The sequence below is a fragment of the Rhinolophus hipposideros genome (genome assembly GCF_964194185.1).
Source record: "Rhinolophus hipposideros genome assembly, chromosome: 20".
Classification (NCBI taxonomy): domain Eukaryota; kingdom Metazoa; phylum Chordata; class Mammalia; order Chiroptera; family Rhinolophidae; genus Rhinolophus; species Rhinolophus hipposideros.
The window spans coordinates 41601831-41626010 of NC_138066.1; the positions used below are offsets into that span (position 1 = coordinate 41601831).

General features: G+C 36.1%; 1 protein-coding gene across 1 annotated transcript in view; it reads right to left on the bottom strand.

Moving 5' to 3' along the window:
* BPTF (bromodomain PHD finger transcription factor) overlaps positions 1–24180 on the bottom strand; it is a 128082-nt gene that overhangs the window by 61182 nt on the left and 42720 nt on the right. Inside the window, exons 3-8 of the mRNA XM_081028037.1 lie at positions 22697–22920; positions 16423–16626; positions 15689–15877; positions 7135–7323; positions 2366–2553; positions 293–648 (exon numbers count right to left, since the gene is read on the bottom strand). Coding sequence (XP_080884163.1) covers positions 293–648; positions 2366–2553; positions 7135–7323; positions 15689–15877; positions 16423–16626; positions 22697–22920 — 1350 coding nt within the window. The remainder of the gene's footprint in view (positions 1–292; positions 649–2365; positions 2554–7134; positions 7324–15688; positions 15878–16422; positions 16627–22696; positions 22921–24180) is intronic.

Here is a 24180-nt window from a genome sequence, read left to right on the forward strand (position 1 = left end):
AGAGGTTAATTAGTCCTCCAACTTTTTAAATTTTCTACAGTGTGCTGGAACTTTGTCTGGCCTCCACTTAATTGCAGGGATAAAGACTCTGCTTTCCAGAAATCTCCCAAACGTTAGCATTGCTTCAGTAACTTAGACGTACACTCATATCCCTAATGTCCTCAGTGTTTTGCTGACTAAACTGACTTTATTCAATTCATTGGTTAATGACTGTTTAAAGTATGCACCTGCAATAATCATTTTGTAAACATTCAGTATATTCACAGTATAAATGAACCTCAGTTTCCTTTACCTGTGTGAAGCCCAGTTGGGATGAAGAAAGGATGAAGGGATATTGTTTTCCAGTTGGGTGATAGTCAGTCTCAGGGTAGATATTGTGAGAACTTTGGAGCCATGGACAGAACCATTCCATTTGAACTCTCCTGCTGGAGTCAGACAGAACTTATGTGCAAGATGCCTTCTCTTGTCATGGTCTTCTCTGTGCTGGTGCTTATTCAGAGCAAATGAATTGGTGGAGTATTGATTGTGGTAGACACGATACTTCCCTTCTTGACCCAACTTAAAATAATTGTTGATATTTCCTTTCATGACCACTTCCTTTTTGGTGCTCAGCCGTGATATTTCTCCTTGAGAGTTAACTACCAATACCTGACCAAGAAAATAAAAAGACTCCATTATTCATATCAAATATGCAAATGTTATTTACATTCCAAATAAGTTTAGATACATTGTATGACCGAACTTTTGAAGTTTAAAAGCCAAAGCTAATTGATTGTAATTAAACAAGCAATATATGCCTGCAAAAAGAAAGAAAACTAACTTCTATTAAGTGCCTATCATATGTCAGACATTATCAAGTACTTTAAGGTATCTCAAATATACACACAAAACTTCTGTGTAAATCATTCACCAATCATTATTTCAGGCCTTCAATATATAGGTTAGGGAGAAAAAGAGGGCATTATATGTATTATTCCCCCAAAAATATATTCCTAAAAATACCTTTCTTTCTGCTCCTTTTATCAATTCTAGCTTTAGTACAAGAGTCTATGGCTACTCTAACATAGTGTTTTCAAGGAGCTGATAGCAATCGTTTAGTGGACTGTGAAATCAATAATGGGCCTTATTCAGCTCTTTTTTTAAAAAAATTGAAATACAATAGACTAGCCTAGAAGAGAAAATACCAGAGTGTGTCCCACATAGTAAGGTAAAATGCTATTTCAGGAAACTTCTGTGTACTGGGCTTCTATGGAAAAGGTCTCATTGAGGGCCAGAGTGAAAAAGAAGCTAGAGGGCCGGCCCGGTGGCTCAGGAGGTTAGAGCTCCATGCTCCTGACTCTAAAGGCTGCCGGTTCGATTCCCACATGGGCCAGTGGGCTCTCAACCCACTGACAACCAGAAGGTTGCTGGTTCAAATCCTCAAGTCCCTCAAGCGATGGTGGGCTCCGCCCCCTACAACTAAGGTTTGAACACGGCACCCTGAGCTGAGCTGCCACTGAGCTCCCGGATGGCTCAGTTGGTTGGGGCACTGGCTCTCAACCACAAGATTGCCGGTTCGACTCTCACAAGGGATGGTGGGCTGTGCCCCCTGCAACTAGAAAACGGCAACTGGACCTGGAGCTGAGCTGCGCCCTCCACAACTAAGACTGAAAGGACAACAACTTGACTTGGAAAAAAGTCCTGGAAGTACACACTATTCCCCAATAAAGTCCTGTTTCCCTTCCCCAATAAAATCTTAAAAAAAAAAAAAAAAAAGGCTAGAAAGCCGTTGCTTAAAAACAATTCCTATGATGTTAAGAAAAGGACATCATACGTTCTTGATTACCTACCCTGCAAATGCCTCTCAGATCTGGGAGACCAAGTTGTGGCTGTTATTCCTCCACTATGGCTAGCTGGGGGGCAAAATACTGAGTCCTAGCCTTAGTATTTTCGTTCATAATCAGAGCTGAGAGGCTGTGCTGTTCCATGCATTTCACTGTACTATCAAGGGCTAAGTCCTATTCTTTAGCTGCAGGTTCACGTGACAGGATTATAGGTAGATCTGAGCATTACATCATCTACAGCTTAATAAAGCCTGCGAATAGCCTATCCATTACCATATGTGGAGGGGAAACCCTCTATCTCTTTAGAATTATATACAATAAACTAACCATATAGTCAAAAAGTATACCACCCATTTATGGCATTTCTACGCATGGACTGAAATTTGGTGCTCAACTATATTTCTCATAGTATAAAAGTAACACTTTAATTCCAGTTAGCCACTACAGTCTTAGAAGTAGAGAACATACAATTCCGAAGTAGGTCTACAAATGAAAATTATTTTACATTCCAGAGATTTTTGTTTTAAACAGAACGAACATACCTCTTTGCCCTCCTTAAATAATTTATTTGCTTCATGGGCTGCAGCTGCCACCTGTTGGTTCTTCAACTGACTAAGTTTGCTGTCCGGATTCCGTAACCTGGTGATGATTCGAGTTGAGCCAGAGGTTCCTCTTCCACCTCCAGGAGACTCACTTATGTCCCCATTAGACTTCTCTGATTTGAAATCACCTGTTGTCAAATGAGAAGCCAAAAGTAATTGTTAACAGTGAGTAAATTATATATAATAATAATAACACCCTATTTATCCAAAACTCATAACCGGTGCATATCTAAGATCCAGAAAGTAAACAGAAAAAGTCCTTAAAGAGCCAAAGCAAATGCATTAATTTTTACAGGTTTTACTTAAAAAGAAAAGTATGTCAGAATTTTACTGTGAGTCATTTATTATTTTACAGAAAATTCAAATACGGCAGGTTATCTGTTTCAAAGCTCATTTAGAAAACAGGAAGAGCTGCTACAAGTTTACAAGTAAACATAATAACTCAAAATGCTGTAACAGAATGTTGCTGCATGTATTAAATGTGGATTTCTATACAAAAAGTAAACGACATAATTAATTTTAGAAATTAACTGAATTTATTGAAATTGTTTAAATACCTAATAGTTGAAACCTTATAAATATAAATGCCAAATGAATTTTCTTTTAAAGAATCTGGGTAATTACCTGTATACGCAGATAATCATACATGTGAAAATCAACTAAATCAGTTGTTTCTAGTGTAATAAAGGCCTCTCACATTTTCATAGTAACTTAATTTTAAAAAGTGACCGATTTAACTGCCAAGGAGCGATTCTACTTTCCCACGAATCCCACTGTGGCGGAAAATGTCTATACATTCTGGAACTACTGCATCACTATCAAATCCCCACCGGCTAGATAGCTGAACAAGATCTCATTTTTCTTTTTTAACTTAAAGCGTTTACGGTTAAGACAGTGTGGCACTGGCAAATGAAAAATAAAACAAAAAATTTACTATATATTACCTAGATGGCATTCGGGGGGTGGTAAGAGGGTAAGGGGGGGTCAAATATTATGGTGATAGAAGGAGAACTGACTCTGGGTGGTGAATACAATGCAATATATAGATAAAATATTATAGGAATGTACACTTGAAATTAAATAAAAGAGCAATAATTTATTTTTAAATATGGCATTTTAAGTAGGGAAAACAATTGGATTGGGAAAACAGGCTATTCATACCGAAAAATATAAAAGTTAAAACAATTCAGTACACATTTGTTAACTTTGTGTGTTCAACACTCCTCCTTTCCTTTGGGGAGATGCTTTCCCCCACTTCAGTCATATGATTGTGCCAGGGCTGCAAACAGCCCTTGCCCTAAGGGGTGAGCAATGTCACCCAGATTCGCCGGACAGCACATCACTGGCTGGCCACAGTGACTGTCTCAGAACTGCTTATGTGGCCCAAGCCATTCAGCATCCTACTCCAGTTTTTAAAATCTGGAGATGGCGAAAGGGTCTTTTGCTTTTTGTATTAGTGAGCAGAAAGGGTATAAATTAAACGTTGGCTACTTTTACCCTACAACATGGAGAAAACTTCCAATAATAAGAGACAATAAGCCTACCATGGGGAGTGGGGAGTTTGAATAAGAGAGGAAGACCAGGGATAACCTCATTTGGCTCCCTGGGTCCAATAATGCACCTGACACTATCATCACCACTGGACTTCTCAACTGTATAAGCCAATAAAATTCCCTTTCGGTTTTAAGCCAAGTGTAGTGGATCTGTCACTTATAATCGATAAATTCTGAATAATACAAGAGTATTTTAAGATTCTGATCCCAAAATATGACAGTGATTAAATCAATATGTGGTAGGGGTACTGCGTATCTTACCATCCCAGGCTGGAAAACTAGTAAATCTATGATGTGTAGGAACAAAGCAGTTGGTTAGACCCTAGGCAATTTTCCCTTGGGTCCCAGACCATGAGTCTACCCATGCTGGAGTTTTTAACGCCAAGTGCTGAACTATGACGGCTACTTCTTGGGACCATTTATAAAATCCTACAATAAAGACTTTTTAGGCATTGTTTGGTCTAGGTAGGGTAGACTTTCTAAAAAAGCACAACGGGAATGGCACAGTGTTTTGAAAAAGAAGCCCTTCAACATAGAGCCTATAACACAATATTGCTGAAGAGTCAATCCTTTGCTAAGTTAAGTGCAAATAAGGGAAAGGAAGCAGAAGATTCATCCTTAGGGGTAAGACTTGAAGGGAAACCAGGCTGAGAATGGACATCCTTCTCTAATACCCCCGCCCAAAGGCCTTATTATAAAGAGTGAAGCACTTCTATGCAGCCTGGATGCAGATTTACCCCAGCCTCTGGAGCTCCTAGACAGACTTTATTCACCTGAGGACTAGAGCTACTGGTCTGCTAAGCAGACAAAGTAGGCAAGTAAAGGGGTTTACCTTCAGGAATCTTGAACGAAGTTGCTGGGCATTTGGCACTTGCTGGGTGTCCAGGTAATCTATATGGGAATGCTACTGCTAGAAAAAACTCCAAGCCTGCCAAACTAGGAGTTATGATTATTCAAACCTACAGTGATTCCCAGCAATCCATCCCTGACAACTCCCAGCCAGAATTAGGCTGCTGAAGCAGAACAGCCTCCAAAAGGGAGATCTTCCTATATGCTTCTCACTTCTCGGCCACAGCCATCCTCCTAGAAAACTAATGGTAGGCAGATTTATCAAAGAATACTCTCCACAATCAGGGTAACGAGTGTTACAGGTAGTAACACTCATAGATTGTGAAGATGTCAAGGTAAGCCACATCCAGACCTAATCAAAAATAATACACAATACACAGAATTCCTAGATACAATTACAATTACTAGATGTACTTTTGGGAAAGAAGATTTTGAAAATTTCAGTGGTGGGTGAGATCTTTGCATTACATTAGGCAGAAACGTTTTTGAATCTGAATATACAAGTTTGTGCTGAGGTACCAAAGGGAGGTTATTTACTGTTTTTTAGTTTTGCAGCATCCCTCTTTCTTTGGAAAACCGTTCCTACACACTCCAATCGTATCTTTTTGCTGGAGCCATCAATCATAATACCTTGCCTGCCCTGGCCACAGGGGTGTGAACAATATGTCCAAGATTAGCCACTCAAATTCCTTCCTCAAGGTCTTTTGATTTGGAGCAGGAGTAAGGGCTTTGTCTTTGACCTTGGAAAGATATGACTATTAAAAAAAAAAAAAGAAGATATGACTATTAACCACTGATGCCATCTTCCCTGCCACTTGGAAAAAGCCTGTCTGTATTAGGAGAGAATGAAGTTATCAAACAAACACATGCAAATCCAAAAGGTGAGAGAGACAAAGAGGAGAAGGCAAAAAGAATTTGGATATTTGGGGTCCTGTTATGCCTGATGATGGCTTGGACTTCCCAATTACATGAGTAATTAAATTTTCTTTCTACTTAAGCTACTTTAAGCTGGTTCGGTCACTTGCAACTGAAAAAGTCCTAATTAAAACAGATCCCTATCTCATACTCAAAATTACACTCCAGAGGGATTAGAAACAAAGCCATAGAAGTATTATGCAAAATTACTGTGAAATACATCTATATAGTCTCAGGATAGGGATGGTCTTTCCTTAGTAAGACACAAAATCCAGAGAAACCTTAAAGAAAAAGATTGATAAGTTTAACTACATGAAGTGTAAAAATTTCTGTCCAAGGTAACAGAAAGAGTTAAAAACAAGCTATATAAGTGTATATATATATATATATATGTATATATGTATATATATATATATACACACATATATATGTAAAATCAAAGATTAATAGCCATAATACATAAAGCATTCCTAAAACTCATTAAGGAAAAGCATCAGAACTCAATAGGAAAAAATGAGCAAATGATATGAAGAAGCAACTCACAGAAAGTTGAACAAACATATGAAAAGAAACTCAATCACATTTAGTAAGCAGGAATATACAAATTTTTAAATAAAATACTTTCACCACTGGCAAAAATGTAAGAAATTGATGATGCTGAATTTAGGTGAGAGTATGAAGAAATACATATTTGTATTTACATACATACATTATTGGCATAAATCCCTTTTAACACACAATGAAGCAGTAGCCATCACTATTTTTAAAATGTGCCTATCATTCGACACCACAATTCTACTATTTCTATATTGCTAGAAATACTTGCATAAGTACACAAAAATACATGTTGAGAATGTGAAAAAGCAACACTATTTGTAATAATGAAAAAACTGTTAACAGCCTAAAAGTCCATTCATAAAGAAATAGTAAATGAATTATGGTTCATCCGTACTGTGGAATACCATGCAGCAGTTAAGAAGAATGAATTCAATTTATAACATGAAAAGATTCGCTACATGTATTTCTGAGTGAATAAAAGCAAGATGCAGAACACTACACACAAAATGATCCTGTTTAAATTAAAAAAACAAAAACAAAACTTTTTGTACACACACATACATTAATGTAACTGCATGGAGAAAGATATAAAATGTTACACACCAAACTATTGATGGTGGTTACCTTCGGGGAGAGGATGTGAAAAAGATCTGTTTTTCCTGTGTGCTTTTGCATTTTTTTGAACAAAAACAATGAGTGTGTTTAAAAAAAAAAAAAAAAAGGAAAAAAGGAAAAGGAAATCCAAATCTTCCCACCCCCATCAAACTTGAATTTAAAAAATTAAAAATTAAAAAAAGTAAAAAGCTCGTTTTAATGTATGAAGTGTAATCTTACCTATCTCTTCTTGAATAGAGACAGGTGTATGAGACTCTCTTTCTCCATTTTCAGGATCATCAGCTGCCTTAGCAGATTCACTCTGGGAAGAATTTAGTTCACTGCTGCTGTTACTGTTTTCCAGATTAGGCTGCATGGAGGTAGTGGTAGCACTAGTGTTACTGCTGTCACATGTCTTGTTAGGTTCTTCTAGAAAAATAGAATACCTGATTTTTAAATTGGAAATCACATCAAAAATAAATAATTGTCAGAAGAGACATTTTATTGTTTTAGAACTGCATTACAAAGCTAGATTTTAAAAAGAAAAGTTGCTCATGTATGAATAATGCAATGTATGAAAAAAATTGTAATCGACATCCTGTGAGTTATTTTTTAAGTCTCCCTGTCTATTAACTCAAACTCTTATCATCTCAGTCTATAGTAAAAAGCAGACAATTTTTCGGATACCCCAGAGCTGAAGAATAATAAAATGATGTAACTATCTCAGGAAACTTACAGTGTACCAGATACTGCAGAAATAATGTTGAGATAATACCTCAAAATCTGAAATTTATATTCTTACTTTTCTAAAAGTATTCAAGCAGCATTAGAAATAGAATTAAATAGGATTCTTTATAAAGTTTTCTGCCTAAATTCTATGCCTCCAAATTAACTAGAAGGTAATGCCTGATTATTAATTTTAAGGACAATTTAATAGTATCTCTAAGAGTATAGTTCCTAAAAGAATATCAAAACGAATACTACCATAAACTGAAAGCCTAGGTCTTCCAATGGTAGTTCAGAAATTGAGAGCCTCCCTCTACATTTTACTGTCACTAATGAGATACTCTTTAAAAATCAATCACCTAAATTAAGAAGTGGGTGACAGTATATCACAAAGGCTATCTCTAATGCATAATGAGCTCCTAAATTTCTTTTGAAGAAAAAAAACAAACAACCTGATAGAAAAATGGGAAACTATATGAATTGTCACAAAAGAAATGGAAATGGCCTTAACACATATGGAAATATGCTCGCTTAATTCAAACTCAGAGAAATGCAGTCAAACTACCATATTTTGCAGTGTATAATGCACTCCCGTGTATAATGCGCACCCATGTTTTTGGCCCAAATTTTCAGGGAAATGGAGTTAGTACTACCCACGTATAATGTACTTCCTTATTTTTCCCTCACAAATTTGGGCAAAAAAGTGTGCAATATACACAGCAAAATACGGTATACAGAGAAACTACTTCCCAGCTATCAGATTGGCAAAAGTTCAAGTCTCACAATACACTCAGGTGAAGAGGCAGCGGGTTAACAGGCACTCCCACACACTGCTGTGGGAATGGAATGCAAAATGGTGCAAAGAGGATAAAAAGGGAACTGACAGTATCCAGAAAAATTATACATGCATTTACTTTTAACCTAGCAATCCATGTCCAGAAACTGATCCCAAATACACTGGCAAAAATACTAAATTACTTATTTACAGAGCTGTTCGTTGTAGCACTATTGTAGCACTATTTATAATGGCAAATGATCAGAAACAAATAAAATGTACATCAATCGTGCACTGGTAGAATAAAAGATGACACACACAATGAAATATCATCCACCATAATAAGGAAATCACTACGTCCACAAATGAAATGATCTCAAGATTAAATGTAAAAAGAAATGTGCAGAACAGTACTTACAGTGTGCTAACTTTTGTTTAAGAAGGGGAGAGACATATAAATTTATGGATATATTTTGCTTTTATTTACGAAAAATACCCTAACGTTAATAAAAATGGCTACCTATCAGGAAAGGGAGGGATCTGGTTACCTAGAAAGGGATGAAAGTAAAAGTTCTCTGCATATGTACAGTTACATAGTTTGATCTTGGAATCATGCAAATGTTTTACATTTTAAAAGAATTAAAATGCAACCCCTGAAAACTGAAAACAAACTGAAACAAATAAATCTAACCATATATCAAGTCATTAGCATAACCACACAGAGAAAAAAATTGTTTCTGGAACACAATATTTCAACTGTACATCCTTACTGGAAATATCGTATAAAGAACCACAAAAAAAATCTTAAATGCCTTTCAGTAGTCTTATTATCAGCAGTAATACTGAATTACTACGATCTATAAAATCATCTTATTACTATTTTAATGACATCAGGATATTAATAATAATAACATGATTAATGGACATCTGTATCAGTATAAAGCAAAAAATAAATTAAGTTACTGTTGTTAGGAACTAAGGCTTTCAATGTAAGGGAAAAGAGATACAAGTGTTAAAACAAAGAAACTAACTATGCAAACCTCAATCTGAATGTGAAATGTTCACATGAATTGATGGTCTTTTTCTTTTTAAAAGTAAGTATTTCTTAACACTACCCACTCAAACAGCGTGGAGTCAGTGAGAGCCCAAGAGCAGTAAGTACTCCTAGGCCCAGATTATGGCCTCTAAATATCATTCCACACTAAAGAAACCAGGGCTTCTTGGAGGAATGACTGATTCCAGGTCTGGGGTAGGAAATGTGTAAAATAAACTTCAGACATCTTATTCTGCTCAAAAACAAAGAAGCTATCTAAGGTTACTGGGGTCATGGTAAAAGGACTCAAAAACCAACATGAACGGGCTTCCACTGTAAACATAAGCAAAATGAGTAACTACAACTGACTGAACCAAATTGAACATGAAGACCCCAGAGTTCAAATGGATACCTAAAATGAGAAAGCCACGTCCTTCCCCCCAAGTCCATATAACTCATAAATCACCACTGAAGGTAACTAGACACCAACCAACTCCTGACTCTGAAAATTAGAATGTAAGATAAATAATTAAACATTTATTCTTGCTCTAACTATATTTCAACGTATTCAAAGAGCCTTCGTTAATGAGGGAAAATTCTTTACAGAAGAATTCCAGGTAAAAAAATATAAAAAAATTATAGAATTAAAAATCATATAACCTCCAAATAGATTAACTGATTCTGAAAAGATCGTTAATGACTGAAAGGAACTTTGCAACGTTACCACCTGAACGCACTGATTTATCTTAGCATTTGTAAAACAGACATCATGAGCCTTTTGATGCGATATATGATGTATTCAGCACATAATTATGAAGTATTTTTGCCAAAAATACTTGAAAATGAATTTAATCATGCCTTCAGAAACAAATTAAACACCACCAAGAGGAAGGAAACAGATAAATTCTGGATGTGGGACATTCCATAGATGGACACACTAGGATTCTTCAAGTCAACAGCATGGGAAAGAAAAAAGTTGGGGAAGGGAAGAGAGCTTTAGATTAGGAAACTCAGGAGATACAAAAACAAATGTCATGTCAGATGGAGACCTCATTCGTAGTTATTTCAGATACAGCAAATGTAAAAAACAAAAAAACACTTTTTAGTGAGGAAATTTAAATTGACTGGATGTTAAGGAATTGTTGTCAATTTTATTGAAATGATCATGCCAGTGTAATTATGTACGAAAATGTCCATATTCTTTAGAGATCACTGGATTCACTAGGGCTGATATAACATGATGTTTGCGATTTGCTTTAAAATACGGCAGTTGGAAAGAACACAAAAATACCTCAACAGAAAAGGGATAAACAAACTGTGATATAGTTACACAGCGGAATACTATAATGCAATTAATATGGAAGAACACCAGCATCATACAACATTAGTAACATAATATAAAGTGAAAAAATTAAGTTCCAAAGTTACACTTAACACAGTACACTTAATAAAATATACTTAACACAATACACTTGCTATGAAGTTTAAAATAACAAAAACGGAAATGTAGTTTTTAGCAAATCATGTAGATGAACTCAATGAAACAAGATTATTTGACCTCAGGTATCAACAGTGTTAATTCTACTGGGTTTCCTTTAGAAGAAGGAAAAGTTATCAGTGAATACAGGATCCAGGGTGACAATCACTTCAGGTAGGGGAGAGGTGAGCAGGGGATGGGACTGGGAGATGGTTAGATGCAGGTTAGTTTCAAAGCAGGATGTAGCTTTTTGTTTTGGGTGATAGGTTCCTGGGGTTTATTTATTAATGATAATTTTATTTATTTATTTGTTTGTTTAGGGAGGGTGCAGCTCACAGTGGACCATGCGGGGATCAACCAGCAACCTTGGTGTTATTAGCCCCATGCTCTAACCAACTGAGCTAACTGGCCACCCTTATTAACGATAATTTTAAACCTGGATGAATAAATTAAGAGGGATTACACAATGACCAATGCAATTAACTAAAGATTATGATTTATCTAATATTGTATCCGTGGGACCAAAGGGGAAAACCCCCTCCCCTTCTTCCGCCCCTCCCAACTCAGGTTCAAGTCGTTGTTTCTGTTTAGTTGTGTAAGACACAGCTCCCTGGCCCGTGCTGGTGTTATGAGTCTTGCACTCCCCCCACCCCCCAACCCCCCACTGAGACAGTGGGTCGGTCGCTCACAGCAGCTTGGCAGCTCTCAGCAGCTCTTTGCCACTGCTGGCACCCCATGGAAGATCACGACAGCCTAGCTCCAGGGAGAGCTGTCGTTCATAATCTTAGTTGTAGAGGGCGCAGTTTACTGGCTACGTGCAAATCGAACCGGCAACCTCAGCGTTAGGAACAGGGCACTCCAACAACCAGGGCCACAGAGCCGGCCCAGAAAATGTTTTTAATTTGAGCCAAAATAAAAAAACAAAAAAGGAGTTTTTTTTTAAAAAAAAGCATGAGTGAAGTAAGTATGACTAAATCTTGATAACGTTTTAATCTAAGTGTTAGATACATGAGGAAGCGGTCTATTATACTATTCTCTTAACTTTTATGTTTGGAATTTTTCATTAAAAAATTTTATATGAGAGATAGAAATGGCAAATTCAAAATGTGACAACTACAAAGCTATAAACCAGTAATACAATCAACTAACTCAAAGGAAAAATGCATATAAATGGAAGAAGTGTCTCACACAAATAACATCAGACTCCTCACTAATCATTCCTTTTACAGCTATGGATCTAGTTTTGTAGAGTGCAGTATACTTAATTTATAATTGCCTAAAAATCATTTTCTCAATTAATGAAATATGCATTTTCTCATAGAAATATAAGAGAAAGTGATTAGGTTCTAGACCAGCCCACAAAAACTACCCACATAATATATACCCAAGTATGATTTTAATCAAGAAAAATAATTTTGGGATAGGAACTTAAGAGCTTTTGTGTATATATATATATATATATATATACACACACACACACACACACACACATACACACACACGTATATATATGTATATATATATCTTATATATATCTATGTTTTATATAAATATAAGATATATTTATATCTATCTTATATATATTTCAGATATATTTAAATATATATCTTATATATATATATCATATATTAATATATATCTTATATATATATCTTAAAATACTTTATAGAAAGTGCTCTCTGCTATCAGGGAGCTAATGGTATTTCATAAAAGAATAGTCAATAAGTCCCCTATCCAGGTATTCTAATCTAAACAAACTATTAACCCACTGAAAGCAAACTGAGTTCAATTCTATCCTTTTAAACTTTTAAGGTGTTAACGAGCTGAGGACTACCAGAAACTCATGACGCATAGCTTTTCTGTTAATTTGTCCCAAGTGGAAAATAGTGTTTTCCTCCAATTTGGCTGAGAACACTGATTTTGGGTTTTTTAAATAATGGTTCTAGAACTTTTCACCTCCTTACTTCATTAGATTATAGGATTAAGAAAATTTCAAGCATTTGTTTCAAAACACCACAAAGGTGTCACCTACCAACATGTACATTTTAATCCTCACAGTCGGTAAGTTCTAGTCCTACAGCAAATAGTATAGGTTTTGATATTTACAATACTATTTTCATTGGCCATGACACTGTAAATGACTAAAAACAGGAAAATTTTTGTAGTTATCCCTCAAACCAAAATTACATATAGATCTTGATCTTCAACGTCTGAAAATAAACACCAAAGCCTAAAAAACAAAAACAAAAACCCCACAAAATTCTAAGCAAAAAACTACTTTAGAGAAAAAAGTAATTTTTCCACCTGACAGTAAAAGGTAAATTTTTAAGAAGGAAAAAAGTGAGGTAAAATAAATAACCTGGAGATGGGCCAAATAAAAAACAAAAAACAATAGTGAGTCCATAAAAAAAAAAAAAAAAAACCAACTTTGACCTAATTGTCCTATACTACACCCAACAACTAAAAATAGATATCCTCTTCTAGTGTACATGGGATATATATCAACATTAACGATACATTGGACCATTAAAAAAGCCTAAACAAATCTTAAAGGGCATAAATCATGCACAGAATGTACTCTAACTACAGTGGGTTAAACTAGAAATATATAACAAAAAGACAATTGGAAAATCTCCAAATGTTTGAGTATTAAGCAATATACTTCTATAGTAAGTGATGGGTTAAAAAAACACACATCATAATGGAAATTAGAAAATATTTAAAACTGAATGATAAAGACAATATAACACATAAAAGTCTGTGAGATGCCGTACATAGACGGAAACATACAGCATTGATAGCAGACATAGAAAAAAGAAAAACTAAAAATCATCAAAGCATCCATCTTAAAAAGCTAAAAGAAAAAATAATAGAGTGTTTAAGACTTTTGGAGGTGATGGATATGTTTATGCCATACATTATGGTGTACATTTATGTCCAAAACCATCAAGTTGTATATATTAAATATGTACAACTTTTTGTATGTCTTATACCTCAACAAACTGGTTTTTAAAAATTGGGGGCGGGGGTGGTAAATCCACAAAAAATGTAAAGAAAACAAAAGGAAGGAAATAATAAAGATGACAAATACATAGAAAAAACATACAATAGAGAGAGGATCAACAAAGCCAAAAGTTACTTTTTGAAAAGACTGATAAAAATTGTTAACTGTCCTGTCCGAAGATTAAGAGAGAACAGATAACCAATTTCTGAGTTGGAAAAACAAAACATGACTACAGACCCTATAGACATTAAAAAGACAGGATGTTATGCCAATAAAATTTAAAATTGAAATGAAATGGGTAGATTCCTAGAAAAATGCAACTTATTAAAACTGATACAAGAAAACAGAAAATACGAATAGCCCACTACCAAAGAAATGAAATATAATTAATAACTTCTCTCCAATGCAAACTCCAGGACCAGATGGCTTCAGCAAACATTTAAGGAATAAATAACAGCAAGCCACAGAAACTAGTGCAGACAAGAGAAGAAATGAGAACTTGACACAAAGGTCTGACATGGACGTTATCCCAGAAGGAAAACTCTAAGCCAATATCACTCATGGAAGTAGATGCAAAAATCCTAAACAAAATATTAATAAACTGTATACAACAATACTTAAGAACAAAATACAAATCATGACCAAGTTGTATTATACTTACTTGAGAAATATGAGATTCGGTTAACACTTAAAAAAAAAATCAATGTAGAAACTGCTTCCAGTCAAGATAGAGTAGAGGGACTGGATTTACCCTCTCCCATGAAACAACCACAAACAAAAAAAGAGACAACTTAATAGAAAATGAACAAAGGAACCCACAGGCACTTCAGAAAAGATATCCACATGACCTGTATGCACATATATACATATGCATACATACATGTACACACGAAAAGGTGCTCAACATCCTTAGTCACCAGGGAACTGCAAACTCAAACTAAAATAAGATATTCCTAACCAGAATAGCTAAAATAAAGATTGGGTTGGGGGCGGGGGGGAGAGGAGGCGGATTACGTGATTTTCTTATAATGCATAGAAAAAGTCTTCCATGATTTTCATCAAGGTATTAACCATAATTCTTTACCTTTAATGGAATTACCAGTGTTTTTTTTCTTCGTATTTTGCTCATCTAAATTTTCTAATTTGTTTTTTGAAAAACACATGTAGCTCCTATTAATAAAAGTTCTTTTTCATTTTAAAAATGGCACAAGGCATAATCATATTATAGGTGTGATATAACTTATTTTGAGCATAATTTTAACTTTTAAAAGCTTAAAATATGAATTACTGATTAACTTACATTTTTATATCAAATATAGCTTACAAAAAATGTTCTGTGATGATGGTTCTCTATTATATTATGGTTTGAAATGTTATTTAAAAAACTACATGAGCACATGCAAACATAAAATTAATCTGTTAGCACATACAGAATTGGAATGGTCAAATCATTCAACACTGAGCCATTAGTATGTAAGTACTCAGAACCAAAAACATCTGCCACTATGGTCTGGTGATAAAATATACAATTAAGTCTAATAGACAAAAACAGCTAAATGAACTTTCAAAAGCATGATTATGATGAGTTTCAAGCACTAACTGCAAGAACATTTGTCAAACTCCAAATGTTAGGTGACAATTTAGCAATCAGGGATGGCACTTATGTAAGCAAGCAGCATGAATGAACATATACTTTAAGTTTTAGGTGACATTCAGCTTTTACTACAAAAGGGAAGGATTCCCCCCATTACAGAGGCATTGATACACTGCCCTCTGTACCTGGCACGTCCTGGGGGAGCTCAGATGCCACCTTCTTCTCTGCCATGTTGCTGCTATCATGGGTTTCTGAGAGACACCCCACAGGACTCCTCCCTTCACAGGGACTAGTCTCTTCTGAAGAAGCATTTGTTGTGTTGTCGTCAAGATTTGCTGATACAGAGTTACCTTTATCCCCAACTTCTGTTGGCTCTACAGTAAAATGCACAATAAAACTTTAAAGATATCCTTCAGAATTGCTTTAGGACATATGGCCACATTCAATCAACTACTAAAAATGAAAGATCACCAAAAAAATCCCACTTTTATTTGATGGCCATCTTGAAGCAATTAGATTCCGAAATATTTCTGCAGTAGGTAACCCAAAGAGTATTTCAGAATATTTAACATATTAAGAATGTATAAGTAATTAATATAAAATAAACATATTTTATCATATACAAAAGTGGATATTCTGGTATAAAAAGTGATTTTTCACCAACAAACCTTATAGGGAAATGGTACCTTATTAGGACGTATAGAGATCTGGGTGTAACATTATAGTAAGTCCATCAATATATAAAACTCATTACAGTGACTATGTTACAAGGGGAAAAGGCATCTTTATCTCTTTACAAATGTAAAATTATTTAAGTAGTTGCTTATAATAAAAAAGATTCATTTCCATTTGCAAGTAAAGTTGGAGATTTCATAAATAACACTGATGAAATTTCTTTTTAACCAAGTAATATTTTTACCCTCAGATTTTCCTTGCTCAGAATCATCGTCCGGTGTTTTATCATCATTTTCTTTTTCAAGGGACTGGTCTTCAAACTCCTCTCTGCTTTTCTCAGCATCTTTGGAGTTATTCTCAGTCTCACTGTTGTCCTTTTCTATTTCTTCTGGGCTCTTAACAATATCAATCTCTCCCTTTTTGGCTCTTATGGATTCCAAAATTTCTTCTATAAGAAAAACAAATAAAAAATTTTGTTTCCATACATACCAAATATAAAAGTACTACAAATGCCACTTAAGAGTTTCAATTCAAGTTATTAAAGTTAAATATGTTAAAAGCATTAGAACAATGAAATAAGGATCAAGATTATCAATACAATTTTGATGTTTAGAGAACTCAACCAATTTGGATATCTTCATTTCTAAAAAATACATGCAAATTATAGGCTCTTTTTTAAAAAAAAGAAGAAAAACTTAGTCTACCTTATGAAATTGAGACTTGATTATAGATTACTGTCACATGCTCTGCCACATGACAAAAACTGTAAGCTGACAGGGGCCCACCGTATGGGCATCATGGTACACTGATCAAACCTACAGACCCACGAACTATGCAGATCAGGTTTGAATTACTTGTGTGACCCTGGGCAAGCTACTTAACCTTCAGTCCGCTGTAAAACGAAAAAACAGAGGCTCATTTGGAAACATTTTTCTTTGAAGTTCCAGAACCGTTCTGCAAATCACGAAATCTCTAAGGGCTCCACTCCTCTTTCAACTTGGGTGGTGATACAATGATAGACCACAAGGTTATTCTTTGGGTTATGATCCAGTACGACCACTTTTTATTTTGTTGCTCAAATTGTCCAAGCTTTGGCCATTGGGAGCTTTTTCAGGTGAGTCCTGTGTCCTTTAAACAGATCTTATCCATTCATTCATTCAGCACTTCCTTACTTTCCAGCACTACAAGATGTTCCAGGCTCACCTTGTGTTCTCTCTGTCCCAGCCCTAGGATCCACTCTAAGGAGTCTTGGTTCTTTTTTATTGGAGAATGATACTTAGAAGCCATGATCTGGGTGCTAGATGTACTTGTAACTACTGGGGTATCACTGCTTCTGCATTCTCTCATCCTACAGAGCTGGGAAAGTATGTATGTACACTAACCCACGTATATATACATCTACATTATTTCTATATCTATGTGTCTGTGGTTCATTATCCTGTTGCTTCTTTGTAACTACTTCTCTGACAAAAGAAACCTGGTTCTCATTATCTACAATATACCAATTTGGTCAATATTAGTATGCATAGTAGTTTCAGAATTGATAAACTGTATACCCTTCTGTATTTACCAACTAGAGACAATGTTTGTGAACAAGAAACATTTTTAAAGCCAGGTACTCATGGTACTTTTTGGATTTTTTTATTTCCTTTGTTTAAGTGTTCTCTAACTTCACTTTTGTCACTATTTCTTAAATTGCAGGTGTCTAGAATGTTTCCCAGGATTAGAAAACCCTTGTAAAGTCATCACTGGAAAATACCTTTCTGGTAAAATGATTACGTCTGAGCTGACTGGAGTTAATTCCTCACACTCTCTCTCACCTTCTCTATTTATTCCTATAAGAATTTAGAGCCAACAAACATCTAAGACACCTATAGGACAACAATTTCAAGTAGAAGGTAATTCCAACCGGCATATTTTCAGTTCTCCTCATCATCCAAGTCGTCCAAGGATCCTTTCTGACATTATTTCCTTACATTCTTGCTTTCAGTTCTGATCTATCCTAGCTGCATTTACTCTTGCTAAGTATACTAGACTTACCAATGGAAGTATCTCAAATCACTCTTTTTAAAAGAACTTTTTATTTAGAAAATAATTACCTGCTTTTCTTAGAGCCAGATGATTTCTCACTTTCAAACATAGCTCCACCCTGATCTCCACTGCCAGATTTATGACCACAGGTCTCTGATTTTCTATAAAGGTTGTAATTTCAAATATTCTATTTGTTACTACTCTATCAAGCATGCATGTATTTATAAGTTCAGATGTGCCTGTTTTAGGTTTAAAAAACTATGTTACCCATAACCATAAGAAAACCAGACCAAAGAGTCAAAGGGAGAGAAAAACATTAAAGGATAAAAGAAAAAATAATCAGTTTAGATTATATCTAATCTATAACATGTATATTCTAGACACATGTTTGTCGTATGCTTTGCAGGACTATTTCAAAACTAAACTGAAAGAACTAACCTACCAGATTTTTTTTTAAATCTCTTAGAAAAAGTTATTCTAAAAATAAATTTCCCTCAAACAAGCAAAATAAAGCATTATAAAACACAATTACCATAAAGGTATATGATAAAACAAATTTAGTAAACCATTTACAGTTACAAATATATGTAAATTGTAGAATCTAAATGACGAGTGTATGGGTGTTTACTGTATAATTCTTTTGACCTTTCTGTATATTTGAAATTTTTCATAAAATATTAGGGAAAAAAATTCACCTACCAAAAATAGAATTAAATTCTTCTAAAGCGGACATGTAGGTATATAAAAACCAGAGGGTTCTAAGTTTCAAAGAATTTATGCTGTTTGAGAGGTTAAAAATATCAAGTCATTAAGACAGACTGTGATTCTGAAACTATGACACTGAAAGTTATTCTCGGTTATTTCAGAACCCCAGTAATTTCTACTGTTTTCACCTCCTAAAATCCCAAGGTAAAGAACACCAGTCGATATTACTTTGGGTATTTACCTGGGCTGGATGCTCCTAAATTGACTATCATAGCCAAGACTCTGGTTCCCAGAGAGAGCAAATAAAGGTTAACAGTGGCAGCCTGGTGTTTTAATGGGGGAATTCTTCTATATGAAGATCTAATTCATTACCAATACACTCCTTACAAAACTGTTGACAGAATTAAAGGTTTGTAAAACATCTAGGTGAACACCTGGCCCAGGGTAGGTACTCAAAAATGTTAGTTTCCCCTTCTGTTTCCCATCAATTTTCAATTCTTGTGAATCGCTCCTCCTCTGGTACCAGGTTGGTTGCACTTAGCAAAAGAAAAAAAGAAAAAAAAGGAGGAGGGAGGGAGGGAGGGAGGGAGGGAGGGAGGGAGGAAGGGAGGAAGGAAGGAAGGGAGGAAGGAAGGAAGGAAGGAAAGAAGTTGGTCAGTCACTTGTTGTATAGATCTCACCATTAAATCCAAGGGGCAGTTGACCTTATTTAAATGACCTCCACGCTGTATTAAGAGGGTAACTGCAGGAAGCAAGGCAATCTCACAGCACACAAGCTTTGGCCATCTAACTTTCTAAGACTGTATTGTGGCCTAACACTCAAAGCTCTGTCTGCTGTTTTCGATTACTACAAAGGTTTAACTAATATTTAGAAGTACATTACATGCTGAATTACACTGAAATATAACACACTCGCTGTAGGAAATCTGAAAAATATAAAAAGGAAACCAACTATAATCCTACTATGCTAACTGGTTGTTTTCTAAATCTGGTCTATTTATCCAACTGGTTATTAAGAAGAGAATTTACCATGTTTCCCCGAAAATATGACCTAGCTGGACAATCAGCTCTAATGCGCCTTTTGGAGCAAAAATCAATATAAGACCCAGTATTACATTATATTATATTACATTATATTATATTATATTATATTATACCCGGTCTTATAGTAAAATAAGACTGGGTCTTACATTAATTTTTGTTCCAAAAGACACATTAGAGATGATTGTCTGGCTAGGTCTTCGAGGGACCAGTTTCGGGGAAACATGGTTAAGTACCTCAATGACCCAGGTACTGTTTTTGCACAGTATCTTATATAATTCTCCAATGTACAGTGTTCTATCACATAATAATCCATTATGGAATTAATGAATTCCTCTTTTTTGGACATTTTTTCATTTTTTTACATTACCCTAAATCGGACCAGTAAACATTGATTATCCATTCTATTTTGGGTTTGTTCTTTATTAAGATGATACTATGTATACAATTTGGAAACAGACAAAACAGTCTAGGAAATATTTCTAATTCAACACACTGGATAAAAATACACTTCACATTGCTTTGTTTAGGGGACTGGACATAGTTCTTTATTATTGTACTAAAAGCTGAGAACGTAAGAGAGTAAAAAGGGGTTTGTCAATTTCAACGCCATAATTCATGAAAGAAAATTAAGAGGGGAAGTAAACTTTCTGAAATAAAACTCCCTCTCCATAAATATGAACGAATTCAAAAGAATTGGTGCAGTGTGTGAGAATAAGCTTGTATATAGATGAACTAAATATATTTATTAAATATAAACATTCTACTTTAAGAAAACAGAAAATGGAGACATCTTTCAGTAAGAGGACAATGGGGAAAATTAAGGCATATCTGCTTAGCAGATAATATACGTAGTAGAAGAGCAGAAACAGGCAGTTAAACTTTCAAAGTCATACCTAATCATTCCATTAAAGTTAAGATTTAAAGGCACTATTACAAAATGCAGGGCCAGCCCGGTGGCCCAGGTTGGAATGCATTGCTCCTAACGCCCAGGTCGCCGGTTCGATTCCCACATGGGCCAGTGAGCTGCGCCCTCTACAGCTAAGAGAGTGAACAACAGCTCTCCCTGGAGCTGGGCTGCTGTGGGCAGCCGGAGGTTGGCGTGAGCTGCCGGTGGGCTACCCTGTGCTGCAGCGGGCTGCTGAGTGCTGCGGTGGGCTGCCATGTGCTGCCAGGAGTGGCTGGTGGCCAGCGTGAGTGGCCGGCGGCCAGCGTGAGTGGCTGGCGGCCAGCGTGAGCAGCCGTGGGCTGCTGTGTCCTGCCGCAGGTTACCATGTGCGGCTGTGAGTGGCGGGTGGCCATGAGTGGCCGGCAGCCATCATCAGCGGCCAGCAGCCAGCGAAAACTGCTGGGAGCTGCTGGGAGCGGCCCACCTGCGACCGACACTGCCTCAATGGGGAGGGGTTGGGGGTAGCGCAAGGCTTATAACACCAGCACGGGCCAGGGTGCTGTGTCCTACACAACTAGACTGAGAAACAATGGCTTGAACTGAAGTGGGGGATGAGAGGCAGAAGGAAGGGAGGTGAAATACAAGAAGAAAATACAGATGATACTTATTAAACATGCACAGAGCATATCTGGCAGGATTTTTTAAAATGGCAATAACAGTTGTCTCTGGAAAAAGGAAGGTGAAACTGATTATGAAGATCACAGATTTATTTTTCACTGAGTCTATACTAATATAAATAAATGACTGAACAAATAAATGGAGAGTTTATTTATTTACCTCTTGTGTAGAAAAATCCCAAGTAATTTATGTAGATAACTGCTCCCTCAAGGAGGTGGGCGTAACACCCCACCCCCCAAGTGTGGGCTGTGCAGTGACTTTCTTCCCAAAAACAAAGAATGGGTGGGAGGGATATAATGGAGAAACCTGACACACTCTACCTCAACCAGATGAGCTAAGGTAACACGGTCAGTGTAAGTCATGCTCACAGCACACACTCTTGATATGATGATGAGAATGGCATGTCCCCTCTGTGGTCTTCCTCCCCAAACTGCGTAACCCCAGGCTGACTACGAGAAGAACCTGAGACAAACCCATATTTAGGGCATTGTACTAAATACCTGACCAGTACTCCTCAAACCTGTCAAGGTCATCCAAAATAAGGAAAGCGTGAGAAACTGCCAATCTAGAGGAACCTAAAGAGACATGACAACTACAATGTGATGTCCTGGACGGGGTCACGAGACAGAAAAAGCACCATTTGATAAAAACTACGGAAATCTGAATAAAGTATAGACTTAAATTTATTATGACATATCAACATTGGTTCATCAGTTATGACAAATGTACTGCAGTAAAGTAAGATGTTAATAACGGGAAACCTGGGGCAGGGTATGTGGAACTCTCTGTACTGTCTTAGCAACTTTTCTGTAACTCACACTATTTTAAAACTAAAAGTTTTATTTAAAATAATGAAGCAAAGAGTAAACTTTAAAACAATACCATTTCTCATAATTAAAAATAGGATTCCCCAAAAGGCTTAAAAAGATACTTGGATTAAAAAAAGAACCATTTGGGGACTATTAGTAATGACCAGGCCAAGATACAATACACTAAAATGCATGGCATCTCTAATTCATATTAGGATGAACAAGCTTCTTGCAGCAAAACAAAATACAGAGAATTCAAGTAAAATATACACACGTGATAATAATTTTCAAATTTTGTAGTGATTTCATACCAAGAGTTTATCTCAAATTGAACAAGAAGTAAAATAAAAACATTTCCCTCTCACCATTAGCTGCCGCCAGAAAGGATTTGTTACTGCCCCGAGCCTTATTGGTCAGATCTTCGGTTATGTCCATGTGCCTGTGGATTTCTTCCCGCATTTCTTCCAGAACTTTGCAGAGTTCTGCTTCCCAGTAATCTTTGTCGAGACAGTCAATTAATTCTGCAAGCTGGACCTTTGTGCTGTAGTACCAAATTTTCTTTTCATTTTCATTTTCTGTATCTTCTTCTCTGTTTAAAAGAAGTACAGTAACACTTTCTATGTTAGACACAATGGCAACTTATCTGGCAATTTTACCTGTTGGATGAAAGTTAAAATATGTAACACAAAGTTTGTGCACTAAAGCTCAATATATTTGCTCAATATATGAGACAAGAGATCCCCTCAAGTCTCCTTCAAACCCAACTTACTCTTATTTCATTTGAACAACCTCTAATTATTTTGATTTCCTATCCCACATCAGCTTGGGATAAAATAATTATGAGTAGTAGTGGGGAGAGGAACTAGTACAGCAGCAAAGAAGGATATCTAAAAACATGACAGAAACAGGACCTCAAGGTTCTGAGCATTTGAGTACTTGGTGGCAGACAATCTTAGTTACACTTCAATCAACTTTCAGATCACCATTGGAACAATGTGATGAGCAGAATTTATAATGATGATTTTTTTTTTTAAAGGAGGGCACAGCTCACAGTGCCCCATGCAGGGATGAAACGGCAACCTTGGTGTTATTAGCACCACGCTCCAACCAACTGAGCTAGACGGCCACCCCTACGAGCAGAATTTTAATCAGAAATATTCAACTATATTCAGTACATGGCCCAACCACATTACAATAAACATGAGAAACATTTCCATAAAAATGGTGTAAAGGCTCTAGTTCTGGTCCTTGAAGGAGTTATCTCAATGGAGAGAGATTGTCTCATCTTTCTTATTTTCTTATGGACAATCAAAGCTCACACTAGAGAGAAGCTTCCTTTTCAGCTTAAGTCTCTCCAGTGGTCCCATTCACCCTGTAACAGAGGTACAGACTTCAACAGGGATTGACAGTCACTATTATAAAAACACAAGACAAATTAATGTCTAGGGCCAGACTTAGAGAAACACGTGATGGTATTTCTTCTCTCATTCAAAAGGAATTCAGGAGTGCGTGCGAGGTACTTGAGGAGAAAGTGTCTAACTTTCCCACCTACTCAAAGGCAAACTCATGGAGTTAAAAGAACTGGACTTCAAGAAAGATGTGGCTTTAAATGAGCTCGGTCACTCATGAGATATTAGAGCACACGCACAACCTCTCTGAGCCTCTGGGCCACTTTATGTACCTGTCTTCAGGGCTACTGGAACAGTGAAAGCGATTATAAGAAGACATATATTCTAGCGCCTGGGCACATCACTGGTGATCAATAAAAATACTGTTACTATTATATTAAGGTAGTAAATAAATAAAAATTTAGCAGAATTCCAGGAATGAGTCATTAAGCAATCCCGAA